The sequence below is a fragment of the Danio rerio genome, chromosome 1 (genome assembly GCF_049306965.1).
Source record: "Danio rerio strain Tuebingen ecotype United States chromosome 1, GRCz12tu, whole genome shotgun sequence".
Taxonomy (NCBI): Eukaryota; Metazoa; Chordata; class Actinopteri; order Cypriniformes; family Danionidae; genus Danio; species Danio rerio.
The window spans coordinates 7,699,692-7,717,500 of NC_133176.1; the positions used below are offsets into that span (position 1 = coordinate 7,699,692).

The 17,809-nt window shown below is 37.2% G+C and overlaps 1 protein-coding gene across 1 annotated transcript in view; it reads left to right on the plus strand.

Annotated features, from left to right (window-relative positions):
- Positions 1-17,809, plus strand: part of hecw2b (HECT, C2 and WW domain containing E3 ubiquitin protein ligase 2b) — a 91,580-nt gene that overhangs the window by 20,137 nt on the left and 53,634 nt on the right. Inside the window, exon 2 of the mRNA XM_003197612.7 lies at positions 9,510-11,706. Coding sequence (XP_003197660.3) covers positions 11,376-11,706 — 331 coding nt within the window. The 5' untranslated portion in view covers positions 9,510-11,375. The remainder of the gene's footprint in view (positions 1-9,509; positions 11,707-17,809) is intronic.

Genomic DNA, 17,809 nt, shown 5'->3' on the forward strand with positions numbered 1-17,809 from the left:
AACATATATTTATCTCTCATCACAGAAACTTTTAATGCAAAAAGTAAATCAAAATAATCCAAAAATAAATGAATCTATCGAAATTCTATGCATATATGATATTCTTTTTAAAAGATTTTTGATACATTTGACATTAAGTTATAAAAACATGCAGTTTCTTATCCAAAATTCACATAATAAATTCATGAAATTTGTGAAATTAAAACGTTTTTTATTTCATATTTTTATTTTTATCATACTAATTCTCCTAAGTTATTATGCATGCACATTTATTGAGCCCATAATTAAATTAAATTAAAGACAAAATTTTATGTCTGTACAGTTTTTGTCTCACCACAGAAACTTAAAATTCATATATTTAATTTGTGAAATTTAATTTTTTTTTCATTTTTTTGTTGTTCTAATTCTCCTTAATTATAATGCATGCCCATTAATTGAGCTCATATTATAATAAAGACAACATACTATATAGTTTCTGTACATTTATTTCTCTCACCACAGAAACGTTTAATCCAAAAGGTAAATCAAAATAGTAAAAAAAAATCAGAAGAAAAAAACAGAGATTCTTTATGAGAGCTTCTTGACAAATTTGACTAAGTCACCCCCCCCCCCCCCAAAAAAAAATTTAATCCAAATTTCATAAAATTATTTTACATATAAAAATGTGTAATTAGTGTTTTTCATTATTTTATATACGCATTTTGTCATACTTATTCTCATTAGTTATTATGCATCCTCATTTAATGAGCTCATATTATAATAAAGACAACATATAGTTTCTGTACATTTCTTTCTTTCACCACAGAAACTTTTAATGCAAAAGGTAAATCAAAATAATCTAAAAATATAAATTAATGTAAACCTAAAATCTGCATTAACTCATGTTAGAAAATACAAAAACAAATGCAACCAACTTTTCTTAATGACTGTATGATCAGGAATTATAATACTGTGATCACCTTTATTCTGCAATAAAATTAATCAGTGTATGGTGGTTTATTATTATTATTATTAGTAGTATTGTTATTGTTATTATTATATTTATTTTTGTTTGTGTACCTGATGTTAAGTGTTGGCATTTATTGTGTTAAGTGTGTCAATCTTGTTATATGTAAACCACCATGTCATGTCAAAATAAGTTACTCCAAGGAGATTAATACTAAAATAAACTATATCAACTTAATCCCAAAATAAATGCTCATTAAATATTAATTTATTAATCAGTTCATCTGAACTTCTAATCTGTGACCTGCTGCTTGTATGTGTGTTAGTTGAATCGAATGTTATGTTTTTTTTCTTTGCTGTCTGCTGTTGCTGTTGTAAAATAGAGCAGTTGCTCCTCTGAGGATTGGCTCTGACAGCAGTGTACAGATGAGCTGCTGAAGTAATGATGAAAAGTTTCATTGGAAGCATTTGCGTAACTGTGACGAGGGCTAATTTTAGCTGCAAGAAAAGGTGAAGACAAAAAAAAAAAGCCAGAAATATCTTGAGCACAACATGATGAATGAAACAGAAATTAGGATGCGTTGACAGTCGTCTGGTTTGCACTGAGTCAAACAAACTGTGTTGAGATTGCTCTGTAAGTGTATTTTAATAGGTGAACTTGCGCCTTGTTTTAAGCAAGTAATATAATTAGATTTTACACTGAATTTATTGCACAAATTGTTTTACGAAAATTTTTTACAAAGAAAAAAGTTTTTTTGTTTGTTTTGTTTAGGTTTTGTCTACATTTGCTATTTTTTGCTATAGATTTTGCTATAGTTGGGATGCACAGAAAAAAAAACTGGAACAAAAATGAATTGTAAATATTGTAATGTTTAATTAAATAATATAAAACAATTTTGTAATTCTTTTTAAGTTTAACCAAGTAACTTAAATTATACTGATGTAAAATAAGCACAAATAATTTAGCCAAATTATACTGATTTAAAAAAAGTCTATTTTAACTATCTAGGCTCAAAGTCTAAAGCGGATGGTGCAAAAGCATTCAATAGTAAATCCACTTTTGCTATTTGCAGGATGGATAAATACACTCTGCGCATGGTCTAACAGGGTTGTGCTTTTTCTCTTAATGAGTTATAGGTGTGTTTCATGCATAACAGGCATTAAACCAATCAGAGTCTCATCTCCTGTTCCCTTTAAGAGTCAGTTGTGTGCGTTGGCACATTTGCTGTTTATGGTGCTCAGCATAATTGAGTACACCCCATTTTGAAATTGAATATTTTTATCCATTTCTCAGTGAATATAGCCAATGTATTTTGGTGCATTTAAACAAAACAGATTTATTAAACAAATATTTTAGTCACCAAACATATTTAGAAACTGAGAGAAAATACAATTAAATTCCAGCAAAATGTTGCAAAAAAAAAAAAACAGCCTACAAAACTTTTTTTTTGCTTTTCTTAATTTTTCCTCTTTTTTAAAAAAAATTGTATTTAATATTTTTCTGTAACATAAACTTGGGTGTGCTAGTTTTTGGACTGATATCGTAAGTTATTTTGTTAGATAAGTTTCAGATTTGGCTTCTGACTAATCTAATGTATATGCAAAAATATAATATTGTATAGCGTCCTATTAAAAAGATGAATTTAAAAGAGAGATTTGTGAGAGTGAACTTAAATATGCTGAGGACTGTACATGATGGACTTTGTAAGTAGAAAAACTGAATGCTTCACTAGCAAGAAAACAGTTAAACAGACCATCTGCAGTCCGAGGATAAAGAACAAGCCTCCTCCATTCAGCCTCTTTACTTTGTCTTTACAGTACTCTTTACTCCTTTACTTTCGTGGATAAGGCAACAGTGTTGTGAACACTCCACTGAAGACATCCATTAGCCTACGTATTTAATTTTGTTGACGAAGACAAGAAAGCTCAACGTGAATCAAGTTGACAGCCGTGGTTAAAGCATAAATTGAAAAAGAAGAGGTAAAAAAAGATAATTTGTGTCCATTTAAGGCTTTTAAAGCAGGGTTTGAGTGTTGTCACCTCCTCCAGCACATTTAGACTGGTCCTGGTTTTTGTTTGACAGCATGAGTGAACCTCTGCGCTTCAGCATCTACAAACACACATGCTTCACAGAGAAGTAAACACACTTCACCTGTCAGCCCTCAGCCTCCCCACTTCCAGTTTTCATTGATAGTGACATTTCCCAGGAAAGTTCCTCGCTGTCACACTTTTAAACAATGCAGCGGAGATGTGTGGGAGAGCGAGCGAGCGAACAGCACGACGCTTACATAAGCAGCAGATCGCCCAGTGGGACCTTCTCAACTCCTGCTCGTACACACACTTCCGCAGCCACATTTACAGCCAAACTGGCACCAGAAGTATTAGAATCGTCTCTTACATTTAGCAGACGATTGAGGAGGCATTCAGCAATTCAACAATAAGAGGCAATACACAAAAGAAGTGCTAATTATACAGAGAATTAGGTGCTAGATAAGGGGGAATGTTTTTTTAGTTCATTTGTTTTTTGTTTTTTTGGAAGAGAGGGAAGAGTGTTTCTACCAACCCAGGCTCATTCTGAAAACATATCCATGTATACATTTCTGGAGAGCGCCAAATACATCCCAGAAGCTACGTTTTTTTTTTTTTTTTTTTTTTTTGCAGTTTTTGCAAATCCACCAGAGGCTGCTGTGTACACATTTTCAGATCTTATGGCCCGATTCCACTGAGTGGTATGGTACGGTTCGGTTTGGTACGCTTTTATGGCCGTTTCCACTGTCAAAAGGCGTACCGAACCAAACCGTCCCGTACCACTTTTTCGGGACCCTTTCGAAAGGGTCACAAACACAAGAAAGGGTACCAAAAGGCGGAGCTAGACGTGCAGCTGAACGCTATTGGTTTACAGAAGAGATACGTCATTCACTTACAACAAGCCAGAATGTAAACAAAGGACCCGCCATGTTTGAAATAAACAGCGAGAGATTACAGCGGAATTATATATTCATATATCATCGTCCTGATGAACAGCCACACAGCCATGGAGTAGAGCAGAATCTACCCTGTGCCTCGCAGTTTTTTTTACAAGCCAGTCTGATGTGCGAGTGGTTTCGCTTTCTTCCTTGCGCTCCCCGCGCGTCTATATCTGAAATAACAAACTTCTTGAGCTGATAATAGTAATGTGCGCTTGATTATTGACGTGCATTGGAAACCCGATCCCGCTGACAAACGCGAGAATGACATATTCAGAAAGAAAAGGACAAACGCGAGAGTGGAGCGTGGAAAAAAGCTGGGAAAAAAGGAGCACGTTATTTCTTCAGCAAACGTGAGGAAACTACAGACACAGATGAGAGGTTTTCACTGACTCTAGGCTATACTTTGTGTTGTTTTGAGCCTAATTAAAAGCGAAATGTATGATGTGTGTAGTTTTTCTGTAGTTAGTAACATATCGGAGACTGTATGGGTCTGTATGTGTTCATATATGTTCATTTATTTATTTATTTAATATAATTACAGACGTTACAGTAGGCTATTTTGCACTGTCATTGATCAGCAGTTATTATCAACTCCTGTTTATAGTAAAGTTAGTAATAAACATTTATATAGAAGTATTTATGTGTGTAAAGCATCTGTTTTGTGTGAAGTGCTTTTAATATGATATGTGAACCACCTGTGCAGCTTTACTGTCGACATTTCCTCGAGCGAGAATGGTGCGACTGACACTTTCTGTCTTACACCACGCCCGCCAAAAGGGTACCCTTTATAGTGGAAACGCAAGCCTGATAAAGGTGACCTGTACCAACCCGAACCGTACCGTATTGTACCAGTCAGTGGAAACGAGCCATTAGATTACTTTCGCTAGTGCCATTCGTATATGCTCGATATGGCCGCCGATATATCGTGCATCTCTAATGTGAATAGTTTTTTGTGAACAATCATTGGAGAGCAAAATCGGGTGTCTAAATCGGTCTGTTTCTCTTTGCAGAAGAGTAGACATCTATATTACAATAAAAATCTACCATTGTTATATTCATCCCTCGTGTAATTATGTTTCGGTTCTCATTGAAAATGTTTAACTAACATATTTTACATTCGTTTTATCTGCCTTGATGTTTGAGACTCGGAATTACAGGATGTAGCAATTAGAAAAGGGAGGCAGGGATGAAAATGTAATGTTCACCTTTTTTTTGTATATGTTTCTGTTATTCCTTTAATAAAATATAACAAATACATTTTTAATGATAAAAACTCTACTGTGGAATATATTTATTACATTCACACAACCTTTGTGCAACTTTTATGCTGCTTTGTCTTGTTGTTTTGACAGCGCCAGTTTTCATAGACTTTAATTTTATCCTGGATGTTCAGAAATCATCTGTGCCCTACAGAAGAAAGGCAGCCATTGATATTTGAAAAGACATGAAGATGACTTAATAATGTCAGTTTTTTTTTTTTTTGGGGGGGGGGGGGGGGGGGGGTGAACTGTTTCTTTGATCGCAGCACCTGTGTGAACATTAGACCTCATTAATGTGGGATGTTTGTGATCTGATGCCTTGCTTGTGTTCCTATGCCATATATCTGATGTATGGTCTTCATTTTCTCTCTCTCTATCTTCCTCTGCTGTTGTTATGTAACTTCCACCGCGCCGTCTGATCTCCATCACACTTTCATTCCTGAGCTTCAGCACTTTCTCTTCTGTTTCTTGCTCCATCTGCCTCTGTTTCTCTTCATTTCTCTGTTGTAATTGGATCCATATTAAACCATTGCACAGTGATTCATCCTAAAGCCTTCACTCTGTCACAAGCAAACAACTTATGAAGCATAAAACTATCAATTGAAACTTATTTTCAGAATTTGTCCCCAGATGTTTTTATTTTGTAACATTTACATTTAGTCATTTAGCTGACACTTTTATCCAAAGTGACTTACAAATAAGGACAATAAAGCAATTTACACAACTATAAGAGCAACAATGAATAAGTGCTGTAGGCAAATTTCAGGTGTGTAAAGTGTAAGAAGCAAAGCATTAGTAATTTTTTTTTTTTGAGTACAGTTAGCGGTGGAGCCAGAGAGGCAATTGCAGATTAGGAAGTGTAGTGGAGACTAAATAGTTAAGTTTTTAGTTGTTTCTTGAAGACAGCGAGTGACTCTGCCGTTCTGATGCAGTTAGAGAGTTCATTCCACCAACTGGGCAGATTAAATGCGAGAGTTCGGGAAAGTGATTTCTTCCCTCTTTGGGATGAAACCACGAGGCGACGTTCATTCACAGAACACAAGTTTCTGGAGGGCACATAAATCTGCAGAAGTGAGAGCAGATAAAAAGGAGCAAAGCCAGAGGTTGCTTTGTAGGCAAACATCAGAGCTTTGAATTTGATGCGAGCAGCAACTGGCAGCCAGTGCAAACGGATGAGCAGCGGAGTGACATGTGCTCTTTTAGGTTCATTAAAGACCACTCGTGCTGCTGCGTTTTGGAGCAGCTGAAGAGGTTTGATAGAGTTAACTGGGTGCCCGGCTAGTAGAGAGCAATGACTGTAAAAAATATGGACGACGCGACAGCCCTTTTTCCCATTGAACGCCTTGAGGGCAAAACGCCTGCTTGACGGGCACAAACTGTCGCAAAAGACTGCTGAAATTGGAGCCAGACATGCGCAGAAGGATTGTCTGATGGAGCCAGAGGAGGAGCCGCGAAAATGAGCAGAGTCGAGCTTCCAATCAAACGCTTTATGTAAAATCAACTACGCCCCCCGAACTTCTCAGCATGCGTTTGCTGTCATATCAACACAAATGGATGTAATAACGTTAACAAATATGAGGGTTTTATATATTTAATCGCGCCAGCTCCGGGCTGCAGCGCATAACTTACTCGCGGCGTCGCGGGCTGATTCCGGCTCGCATGCGGCAGCACCGGCTCGCTCGGCCGCCGCATCTGGCTCGATTGACTCGGACTGGAATCGGGCAGTGAGTCCAGGCATCCGGAGTAGGTCCAGCAGAGGTAACATTAGTCAGTCTGAGCTCTAAGAGATAAGTCTCCGGCAGGCGAGAATCTAGCCGGAACTGTGTTTTGCTATTTGGGTGGCTAGGCGTGTATCAGCAAACTAATAAAGCCCGAAAAAAGCCCTGAACTTAGCGAATAAACAGTGTTCCACCAGGATCATGTATGTCAGAAACTATAGTTTACTGCTGAACTCATTTTGTCATGGTAAAATAACACAGAAATCGAATAATAACACTTCAGTCTACTTCAGTCTCCTGCCGAAGCTCAGACGCCGCGCTTTGAGAAACTGTCAATCACAGCTGTCAATCACGATGACACGCCCAGCATTAAATTACTGCTAAAAACAAACTGTTTACAAAAATGAAGATCTGCACCTATTTCAGCACAATAACCAGTGCCTTAATCGACCAGAACTATCTTTCGGGACATTTTATTGCAAGTGTAATATTTTTTTTTATTTGGGCTCAAGTCTCCTTCATTAACACGGAGGAGGCGGGCTTTATGACTTGTACTGCAGCCAGCCCCCAGGGCGCGATCTAACGGCCGAAACCTTCACTCAAATGTAGGCTTGCGGCACACTTGGTAGAGAGTTGCAATAGTCCAGTCTGGAAAGAACAAGAGCTTGAACAAGGAGTTGAGCTGCATGTACAGATAGGAAGGGTCGGACCTTTCTGATGTTACAGAGTGCGAATCTGCAAGATCGAGCAGTTCTAGAAATGTGATCAGAGAAGTTTAGTTGGTCATCAATCGTTACTCCAAGGCTTTTCACCATTTTGGATGCAGTAATGGTTGCCCCGTCCATCTGGATTGAAAAGTTATGATGTAGAGTCGGGTTGGCAGAAACTTCAAGCATTTCCGTTTTCGTAATGTTAAGCTGAAGATGATGATCTTTCATCCAGTGTGAAATGTCTGACAGGCAGGCTGAGACATTTACTTCTGACAGTACAGTATTTACTGCATACTGTGATATTGAGGCCTACAGTCATAGTGAATCGGATGATTTTGGCGGTGTTTTTGTGTTTGGGTTTTGTCCAGGACGTGCTGAGGTAAGCTGAACAGACCACATCGCTCTGTGTTTCACACCCTTTTGGAGACCTGCACCGACAACTCGAGCAGAAAGAGCTAAATTAGGCGCCTCTAGGGAGACTCGTGCTTATCTACACTTTTAGAAAGCAGGGCCAACTGTGGGAGAGATAAAGAGAGGGAAATGGGAGGAGAAATGAGGAATAAGGAAGAGGTTTACAAAAGGATTACACAGTGATATTCCTAGGGCATCACTGTTTTTTTTCTGTCTTTCTTTTCTTTTTTTCTGGTAGGTGTAAATTCCACCAGATATAATAAAATATGTATGATTTTTAAATGTTTTGACAGACTTCGCTTATGCACACAAAGCTCAATTTATTTAATCATAAACACTGTGAAGACCCCTATAATAATATAAAACGTATCTAGAGCATATCTAGCCGGCAGCTAGCTCTCTGCAACTCTCACATGGTCTCCCACTGATGCGAAGCAGGGCTGCGGCTGGTCAGTATCTGGATGGGACACCACATGGGAAAGCTAGGTTGCTGCCAAAAATGGTGTTAGTGAGACCAGTAGGGAGCGCTCAACCTGTGGTCTGTGTGAGTCCTAATGCGCCAGTATAATGAAGGCGACTATATACTGCTCAGTGAGTGCCATCTATTGGATGAAATGTCAAACCGAGGTCTTGACAATCTGTGGTTGTTAAAAAATCCCAGGATGCCCTTCAAAAAGAGTAGGGGTTTGGCATCCTGGCCAAATCTGCTCACTGGCCTCTGTCCATCATGTCCATCATTGGCTTCATCTTTCTGTCTCCTCTCCACCAATCAGCTGGTGTGTGGTGTGCGGTCTGGCGCAATATGGCTGCCGTCACGTCATCCAGGTGGATGTTGCACACTGGAGGTGGATGAGGAGATTCCCCACAATGTGTAAAGCGCTTTGAGTGTCCAGAAACGCGCTATATAAATGTCAATAATTATTATTATTTTTGTTATTTTATAATATGTTTGCTTTCTAATTAAATATATTAAAATGTAATTTATTCCTCTGATGCAATTGTGATCAATTTAAATTTAAATAAAGCATTTTAATATGCTGATCAAGTGCTTAATAAAACTTTCTTATTATTATCAGTCTTAAAAAAGTTTATTTTTTAGATTCTGTTTATTAAATGTGTTACTTTTTTCCAATTTAATTAATTCTTGCTGAATAAATGGATTACTTTTCGCACCCTAAACTTTTGAGAAGTTCCATGGAGTTTTAATGCTAATATCAAGACAGCATCTGGGCTGACAACCAATCTAATGCTGATATAATCCAATTAAATGGTTTCTTCATGTATCTCCAGATGGTTAGAAATCACCCAGTTAGTCAGCTTTGCAAATAATTTCTGTGTTACTTCAATAAATGTTTGCTACTCAAGTTCTTTTTCCCTTTAGAAACTGAAAACTGTCTGTACATTTTATTATTGTGAACCCGATAATTCCGGTTTCCAATAAATAAGTCTGTTCTTATACTGGTTTACTCATGTCTTTTTTTCCTCCTTTTCTTTTAGGTCACATTTATCCTACATTTACATCCGCCGGTATCCACTGACCAAACCTCAATGTGGATTCTCACCATCTCAACTCATCTCCTGGACCCCAAGACAAAGCGGAGATTGGGTTTCTCATCCAGTTCTCTTGGATACTACATAAGGACAGTAGAGATCCAGCCTGCATTAAACAAAAGGAAGTAGCAATGCCCAAAGCAGATAATTTGGACTGCAACTCTGAGAATGTTTTTGTATTCAGCTCATTTTTGCATTTCAGTGCTTTTATTCCTCTGAGACTCTTGAGTGTGGACCTTTGAGAGTCCCGAGGATTCTGTTTTCATTTTATTTTCTGGATTAGATGCATATTTGATACCTCAGTGGCATAAACTCAAGGATATTTCAGAAGTGGGTTGTATAATCGTCTTATTAGATGCCAATCCCTACTTCCAGAGAACTTGGAGAAGGAGAAAATCTCACTAGCTTGTGCTGTGAGTGGGTTTGTTGACCCGCTTGGGCCTGAACCCAAATCTAAACCTTATTTTAAGGTCATTTGGCGTGCAGAATCAACCTCTGCTTTTCCTCAAAGATATGGAAATGAACTTTTGAGAGATCTTGCTGGAATTGGACGCTCTTTGATTAGAGTTGTGAAGGCCCAGCAAACCTTCTAATCTTCAGGATTAGGTGCGTTTAGGATACCTTGATGTCCAAGATTGTTAATAATGTTGAAAGTCAGATATTTATACTTATCATGATAGATGCCACCAGCATTTGCAGAAAGCTTAATGAAAGAGGAAACTTCGAACCACTAGGGTAATGGAACCCAAAGAACCCAAATCTCAACAATTTGTTAAGACCATTTCCCACTCAAAAACACTTTGAATACTTTTGAATGATCTAATTGAGCAATGTTGAAAGTCATGTAGATATAGGCCAGCAGTTTTAGACACTTCCAGAAAGCTTAATGGGTGAGGAAACGTCCAACCACTAAGGATTGTTAGAATGACCTGGGAATTAAACGAGCTCGTTATGAGCTCCACCATTCCTCAAAGACTTTGACAATAATCTTCTGAGAGATCAGATTGGGAAAATTGACTTTTGGAAGCCCAGCCAACTCTCGATCTTCTGGATTGGATGTTTTTAAGATACTTTGATGTAGTAAACCCAAGATTGTGAGGAATTTTGGAAGACTCACCATCTTAAATGCCACCACCACTTCTTGGGAACTAGGAAGTAGGATTCGTTAGGGCTTTTTGGGCCCAAATCCTCTCCCCTTTTTTCCAGCCACACATTCCTTCCCTCCATCTCATCTCGACCTCCACAATTGGCCTCTCGCTGGCCATGAAAATGTTCTGTTAACCGATCAGCATTTAAGAAAGCAAGCCTAGCTCCACCCTTTGGTACCAAACTGTTGTGCTTGATACCCTTATGAAAGGGTTAGGGTTAGATTTATTTTGGAACTCCTGACAGTGGACTAATCACCATTCGTAAAACTAGGTTCTGTACTGAGACAGTAACTTGAGCTCATTTTCATTCATTGTCTTCAGGATTGTATGTTTTTAAGATATCTCAATGTTTTAAATCCAAGATTGTGAGGAATTTTGGAAGTCAGATACTCACCATCTTAAATGCCGCCACTACTTCTTGGGAACTGAAGGAAGGAGGCAACTTACACCAATAAGGGCTTGTTAGCGATTTTTGGGCCCAAATCCCCTCCCCTTTTTTGGCCATTTGGCACCCATTTCTTGGCTCCATCTCATCTCGACCTCCACCATTCGACCCTCGCTGGCCACGGCAGTCCTCCCTCCCCGCTCCCGCCCCCACCCTCCCCCTCCTCACCACCCTCCCCCTTCCCCCCACCACACCCCCCATCCCTCCACCCAGGTCACCATGGCGACAGGCACCACCACCACTGCCCGTGAGCATCTCCTGGTGGTGCGGAGGCGCAGCCCACACATGCGCTACACCTTGAGCCCGGAAAACCTCCGCAGCCTTTCGGCGCAGGGTGGATCTGGAGGAGGAGGCTCTAGAGGTGGAGCACCCGAACCCATGGGCCTGCAGCGGGCTAACAGTGACACCGATCTAGTGACATCGGACAGCCGTTCCTCCTTAACAGCATCTACATACCAGTTCACACTAGGGCGAGGGCAAAACCTGGTCATCTCTTGGGACATCAAGGAGGAGGTGGATGCCACTGACTGGATTGGGCTCTATCACATTGGTAAGTCATGTTGGGAAATCTTTATTGGAATTAATTGTAAAAAATCCAACTAGTAAAATGTTGGCCTAATGAGTATTTGTATTTGCAAAAAAACAAAAAAACAAGACAACTCAACAGGCACAGGACTCAGATTGAAGTTGTACCCCAACCTCGTGGGACATTGCATTTTGATTGGAAATAAATATTGTGTTGACCACAGAACCCAACATCAGGCCGACATTAATGTCCAACATCGGTCAGATGTTGGCAACCTAAAAACAACCAAATATCAACATCTAATGATGTTACAGCTTGATGTTGTATGGACATTACTACTATGGGTGCTTTCACACCTATACTTTTGTTTCGGAACCGGTCTCGTTTGCTCAGTTAGCACGGTTTGTTTGGCATATGTGAAACCAGCAATCACAGTCAGATCAGCGCCAAAACAATCACTTTGAGATCGCCTGAATGAGGTGGTCTCGGCTTGATTGAAGCACATTCTGAAGCTGATCGTTTGTATTGAGAATGCAATATGATCCCAGCCCGGCTATGTCACAGTGTTTTATGGATATGTAATTGGCATACGGCTATATGAAGAGACAATTATGAGCAGGGAGGAAGGTCAGTCCAGACATTCCAAGTCTCTCGGAGGTTTCCGGGAGTCTCCCGCAAATGCACAGAGACTCCCAGATGTCCACAAAAGAGTAGAAATCTCCAGGAAATTGCACGTCTTCCTCTCTGTCCTCAAATATGTAGAGCACCCTTCTCACCCCTCCCCACTGCATCCCTCATCGCTCTTCAGATATGTCGCATGCACCCTGTCAAACACCACCAAACCCCCCCCCCGGTTTTCACATAGCTTATATTGTCTTATTGCTCATCGTCATAACTTAAATAAGGATGCTTGACAGCTGAGCTGGACTCTGCAAAATAAATTGTGAAACTCTGACCAATGTGAGGAGAGTTACTCGCATATGACTTGTTTTAGCTCTTTTGGTCCATTTAGAAACTTTGCAGTTTGAAAGCGAACCACACAAAGAACAAAGAGCCACAATGTAATTATTTTAATCCCTGTTTCGGAACAAATGAATCAATTCACAGGTGTGAGAGCAGCCTATGATGTCTATCAGACATTAGATTTTGGTTGACAGATAAATACCTGATGGATTAATGTCAGTATTTGACGTCAATATGATGATGGTTAAAAAAGTGGCTCAATGTTGGATTTTGGTCACTTTCCAACACAACCTAAAATCAACCAAATAACATTGTCATTTCTCTGTGTTATTGTACGTCAAAGTAGCACTCTCCTTAGATGCTGGTGACCTAAATCTAACCTAGTATTAATGTCTTATGATATTGTGTGTCTGCTGGGAAGGCAGTCCAGACTTGTAAAAGTAAGTTGTTTGAACAATTGTTGGGTCAGCTAAAGTGTGATTGTTAAAATTACTTAAAAATGCAAGTTGACATTAATCGGAGTTGGTCAAGAACTTTCCACATGGGTGCTATTCAGTTTCAGGAGTTGGCACATGTGTGATGTGCGAAAACAAACAGGCATTTTATTTATATAGTTGAAATAATACTAATTTGTACAGCGTTACTGTACACTTTTTAAAAAAGTTGACGCAACTTGAAATTGTAAGGCAATTGGAAATTGTTGCTGCACAGCTCTCTTGAGTTGACTCAACTTTTACCCCAAGTAGTGCACTTGACTCGATTCAAGTTAAGTTGAAGCTATGCAGCAACAGAGTCAACAACAGTGCCAGATGGTGCAATTCTATTGGATAACAGCTCATATAGGAATTCAAGGAAATGAAATAGCAGACAAATAGCAACAAAAGCTTTAAATCTTAATGGAAAAAATTGATTTCCCTTGGGAAAGAATGAAGGAAGAGCACTAAAAGGTCAGGTTGATACATTTATTTGGGATTCAGACAATGTGGATGTGTGTTTGCAAAAGGTCTTATCATCCTGTGTTGTCATTCCCCTGGCTTATTGCATGCTCAAGTTAAAATTACCTGTAAATCAATCAGCATTTCAAAAAAAATCAAGCCCTGCTCCACCTTTTGGGTACCAAACTGTTGTGTTAGGTAAAGATTAGGGTTTGCTATTTTGGCACTTCTGACAGTGGAAACTGAGATAAATGCACACCACAGCTGATTTAAATAATCAAGATGTTCAAAAGAGTCATGAACACCTTCATTAGTCGGATCAGCTTTGTTTGTTCAGGGTTGGAGCATAACTGTTCAGAGCTACGACCCTCCAGGAATGTGAGACCTATGCCGCAGTCTATTGTACTGAATCAAATCACCATGATTATATACCAAGACAGTAACTTGAGCCCATTTTCATTTAATCTTGTTAAGCTCAATTAATGTTTTATCATACTTTTTGTTAGGTTATTAAGTCTTGGGTAATTAAAAAGTCTTAGGTTATGAGATTATAACCTAGGTTTAGCTTTATAAGACATATACGTCCTAGCTTATTAATATGGACTGCTGATGATTAGAAGATTGATTGGAAGATTCATTCAAAATATTATTTGCCATTTCTACTCCATATTTATTTTGGTTTGTCTGGTTTAAGGTCAGATTGTTTAAAACATGGTTTGACAGATAGATGGTTAGTGTTCGAAAAGAGGTGAGTTAAAGAAAGCCATTTCTTGTCTAAAAGATGCTGGGAACAGATTCTCTTGTTTGCTGCTTCACTAAGCCGGATATTATTGGCAGTGATCAAGAAGTGGATGGTGTGGACAAAATCTCATGTTGTTTATATAATATTAAAGTTATTCTGAAATAATCTCCAATAAATTTAACAAATTTGTTTTGTTTTATCGTTTATGTTTTTAAAAAAATGTTTTTTATAAATTGTAATTTAAATATTAATTAAATTAAATAAAATGTATTAATTTTACTTCGGCTTAAACCCTTATTTAATAGGGGTCGCCACAGCGGAATGAACTGCCAACTATTCCGGCACATGTTTTACACAGCAGATGCCCTTCCAGCTGCAACCCAGTATTGGAAAATTATTTTGTTTTATTTTATTTATTTATTTATTTTTTTATTTTTTTTATTTCTGTTTATTTTATTTCATTTTATTTCTGTTTTTTATTTTATTTCTATTTATTTTATTTTATTTATGTTTACTTTTATCTCTTTATGTTCTTTTATTTTATTTGTTTATTTGATTTTATTTCTGTTTATTTGATTTTATTTCTGTTTATTTTATTATTTTATTTTTGTTTGCTTAATTTTATTTCTGTTTTGTTTTAATTATATTTATTAGTGTTAATTTTATTTTATTTCTGTTTATTTTATTATTTTATTTCTGTTTGCTTTATTTTATTTCTGTTTATTTTATTTCTGTTTATTTTATTTATTTTATTTTATTTCTGTTTATTTTATTTCTGTTCATTTTATTTTATATTTTCTGTTTATTTAATTTATTTATTTTTATTTCTGTTTATTTTATTTGACTTTACTTCTGTTTATTTTATTTCATTTTATTTCTGTTTATTTTATTTTATTTCTGTTCATTTTATTTTTTTTATTTTGTTTCTGTTTATTTTATTTTACTGCCTGCGTGGGTTTATATATATGTTTGATGGACAAAAAACAAAACACTAGATATAGGAAGCCATCCACCACCCAAAATAAATTCTATCTCATTATAATCATTCAAGCTTTTTGTGGCATTATAACAGAAAGCAGACATGTCTAACTGTGCATGGTAAATACTAGCCAGCCTTACAGCGACCTGTGTTTATTATGCTGATGAAGTAAATGAGCAAATGAAAACAGATGAACTGCTGACTCTGTTATGCGCTAGCTTAATTGTCATTAGCTTCAGTTTATCTCGTCTTCTCCTCTGCACTTTGCACTGATGGCTGAATCTAATTACTCAGCATTATTGCTGATGGCTTTGAGAGCCCGTAACCGCTGTAGTTTTGATTTGTAGAGGAAAGGTGGGAGGATGAGTGAAACACGTCCCGCGAGATGCCAACCAACCATGAAAAAGCTCAACCCACAAGCATGCCTAGATACAGACTGCAGCACAATTAACCATTCACTGGCTTACAGTGAACTATACAGACATGTTTGCTATGTTTAAATTGTGAATTTATGCAAACACAATTTATCCAAACATTTATAATATACTTATAACTGGCCAATTTATTAGGTACACCAGTCCAACTGCTCGTTAAAGGTAATTTCTAATCAGCCAATCACATGGCAGCAACTCAATGCATTTAGGCATGTAGACATGGTCAAGACGATCTGCTGCTGTTTAAACTGAGCATCAAAATGGGGAAGAAAGGTGATTTCAGTGACTTTGAACGTGGCATGGTTGTTTGTGCCAGACGGGCTGGTCTGAGTATTTCGGAAACTGCTGATCTACTGGATTTTCCTGCACAATCATCTCTAGGGTTTACAGAGAATGCTCTAAAAAAGAGAAAAGTACAATGTACTCAAACGGCGTCCACAGTTATCAGATCTCAATCCAATAGACCATCTTTGGGATATGGTGGAACGGGAGAGTCGCATCATGGATGTGCAGCCGACAAATCTGTAGCAACTGCGTGATGCTGTCATGTCAATATGGACCAAAATCTCTGAGGAATATTTGTATAACCTTGTTGAATCTATGCCACGAAGCATTTAGGCAGTTCTGATGGGAAAACGGGGTCCAACCTGGAACTAGGAAGGTGTACCTAATAAAGTGGCCAGTGAGTGTATATATACTTTTTAATAATTTTTTACAGCATTATTTTTTTAATAATTTAAAAATAATTTTTCCTCTAAATTTTTTTCCTCTGGAGAAAACCTCATTTGTTTTATTTTGGCTAGGATAAAAGCAGTTTTTAATTTTTTGAAAAACATTTTAAGGTCAATATAATTAGCCCCCTTAAGCTATATGTATATTTTAATTGTCTACAGAACATAACTGTTATGTTTAAAAATGTGTTGAAAAAACTTTTCTCTATTAAACAGAAATTGAGGGAAAATATATGCAGGAGGGCTAATAATTCTGCCCTCATCTGTATGTTATGTGTTTGACAGTGTGGTGGTCAGTGAAAGCGATCTCTCTAGTGTTACTACAGCCGGTTTCATGGAGCCATTGATCAGGACAGGGATTCCTCTGTGGCTCCGTCCAGAGAAAGACCTGCGCTTAGGGCTTGTGGCCCGCCATCGATCCACTCAGATCCTCTGGAGTTTCATTCACAGTCTTATTTCCCCCTCGGGAGAGACCCAGGTCTGATTTATGACCTGTGCTACAAACAGAACAACTGCCTTAATATGACCAGTTTTTGTCATGAAAAATGCTGGTTTAGTTCATCTTTTTAAAATTCATACAGGCAAAATATTTCAATTGTAATCTCACATATTTACTATAATATTTATACTTGTATTTAATATAATTATATATTTTTATAATATAAATAATTGGATATTTAAAAAAATAATTTATCTCAATATTTAGACCATTTATTTTCTTAAAGTTCGGTTTAATATTTTAATTTAAGCACATTTTCTTTTGTTCCTAAATAAATAATAAAATATACAGACAGGATTTTTTAAAAATAAAATGTAAAATATTTTTTTTAAAATATTTTTCTTCATAAAAATATGAAGCTATCATTGATAAATATATTTTGCTCTACAGCATCCTTTCTATTGTGATATTTTTTATTTTATTAAGATTTTGCTTTGATATAAATTTACAATGATTTAAATTATTTAATTTTCACTTTCATTTAGAATAACTGGCGCTGCAAAAAAAAAAACATTTAGACTCATCATGTTTATGATCAGTTGAGAACAAAATAGTTAAAATATGAAAATATAAAATCATAAAGGCGGCACGGTGGTTCAGTGGTTAGTAGTATCGCCTCACAGCAAGAAGGTTGCTGGTTCGAGTCCCGGCTGGGTCAGTTGGTAATTTTTTATTTTTATTTAATTAAAGTCTACTGTATTTCAACTTAAAAGCATATTTTGCAAATAAAACACCATTTTATAACTATATTATGTGATTAATACTTTCTTATATGATTAATACTTACTTAAATCGAAGTTGATATTTCGCCATACCATATTGGTGTTTCGTCTACATCTAGTTT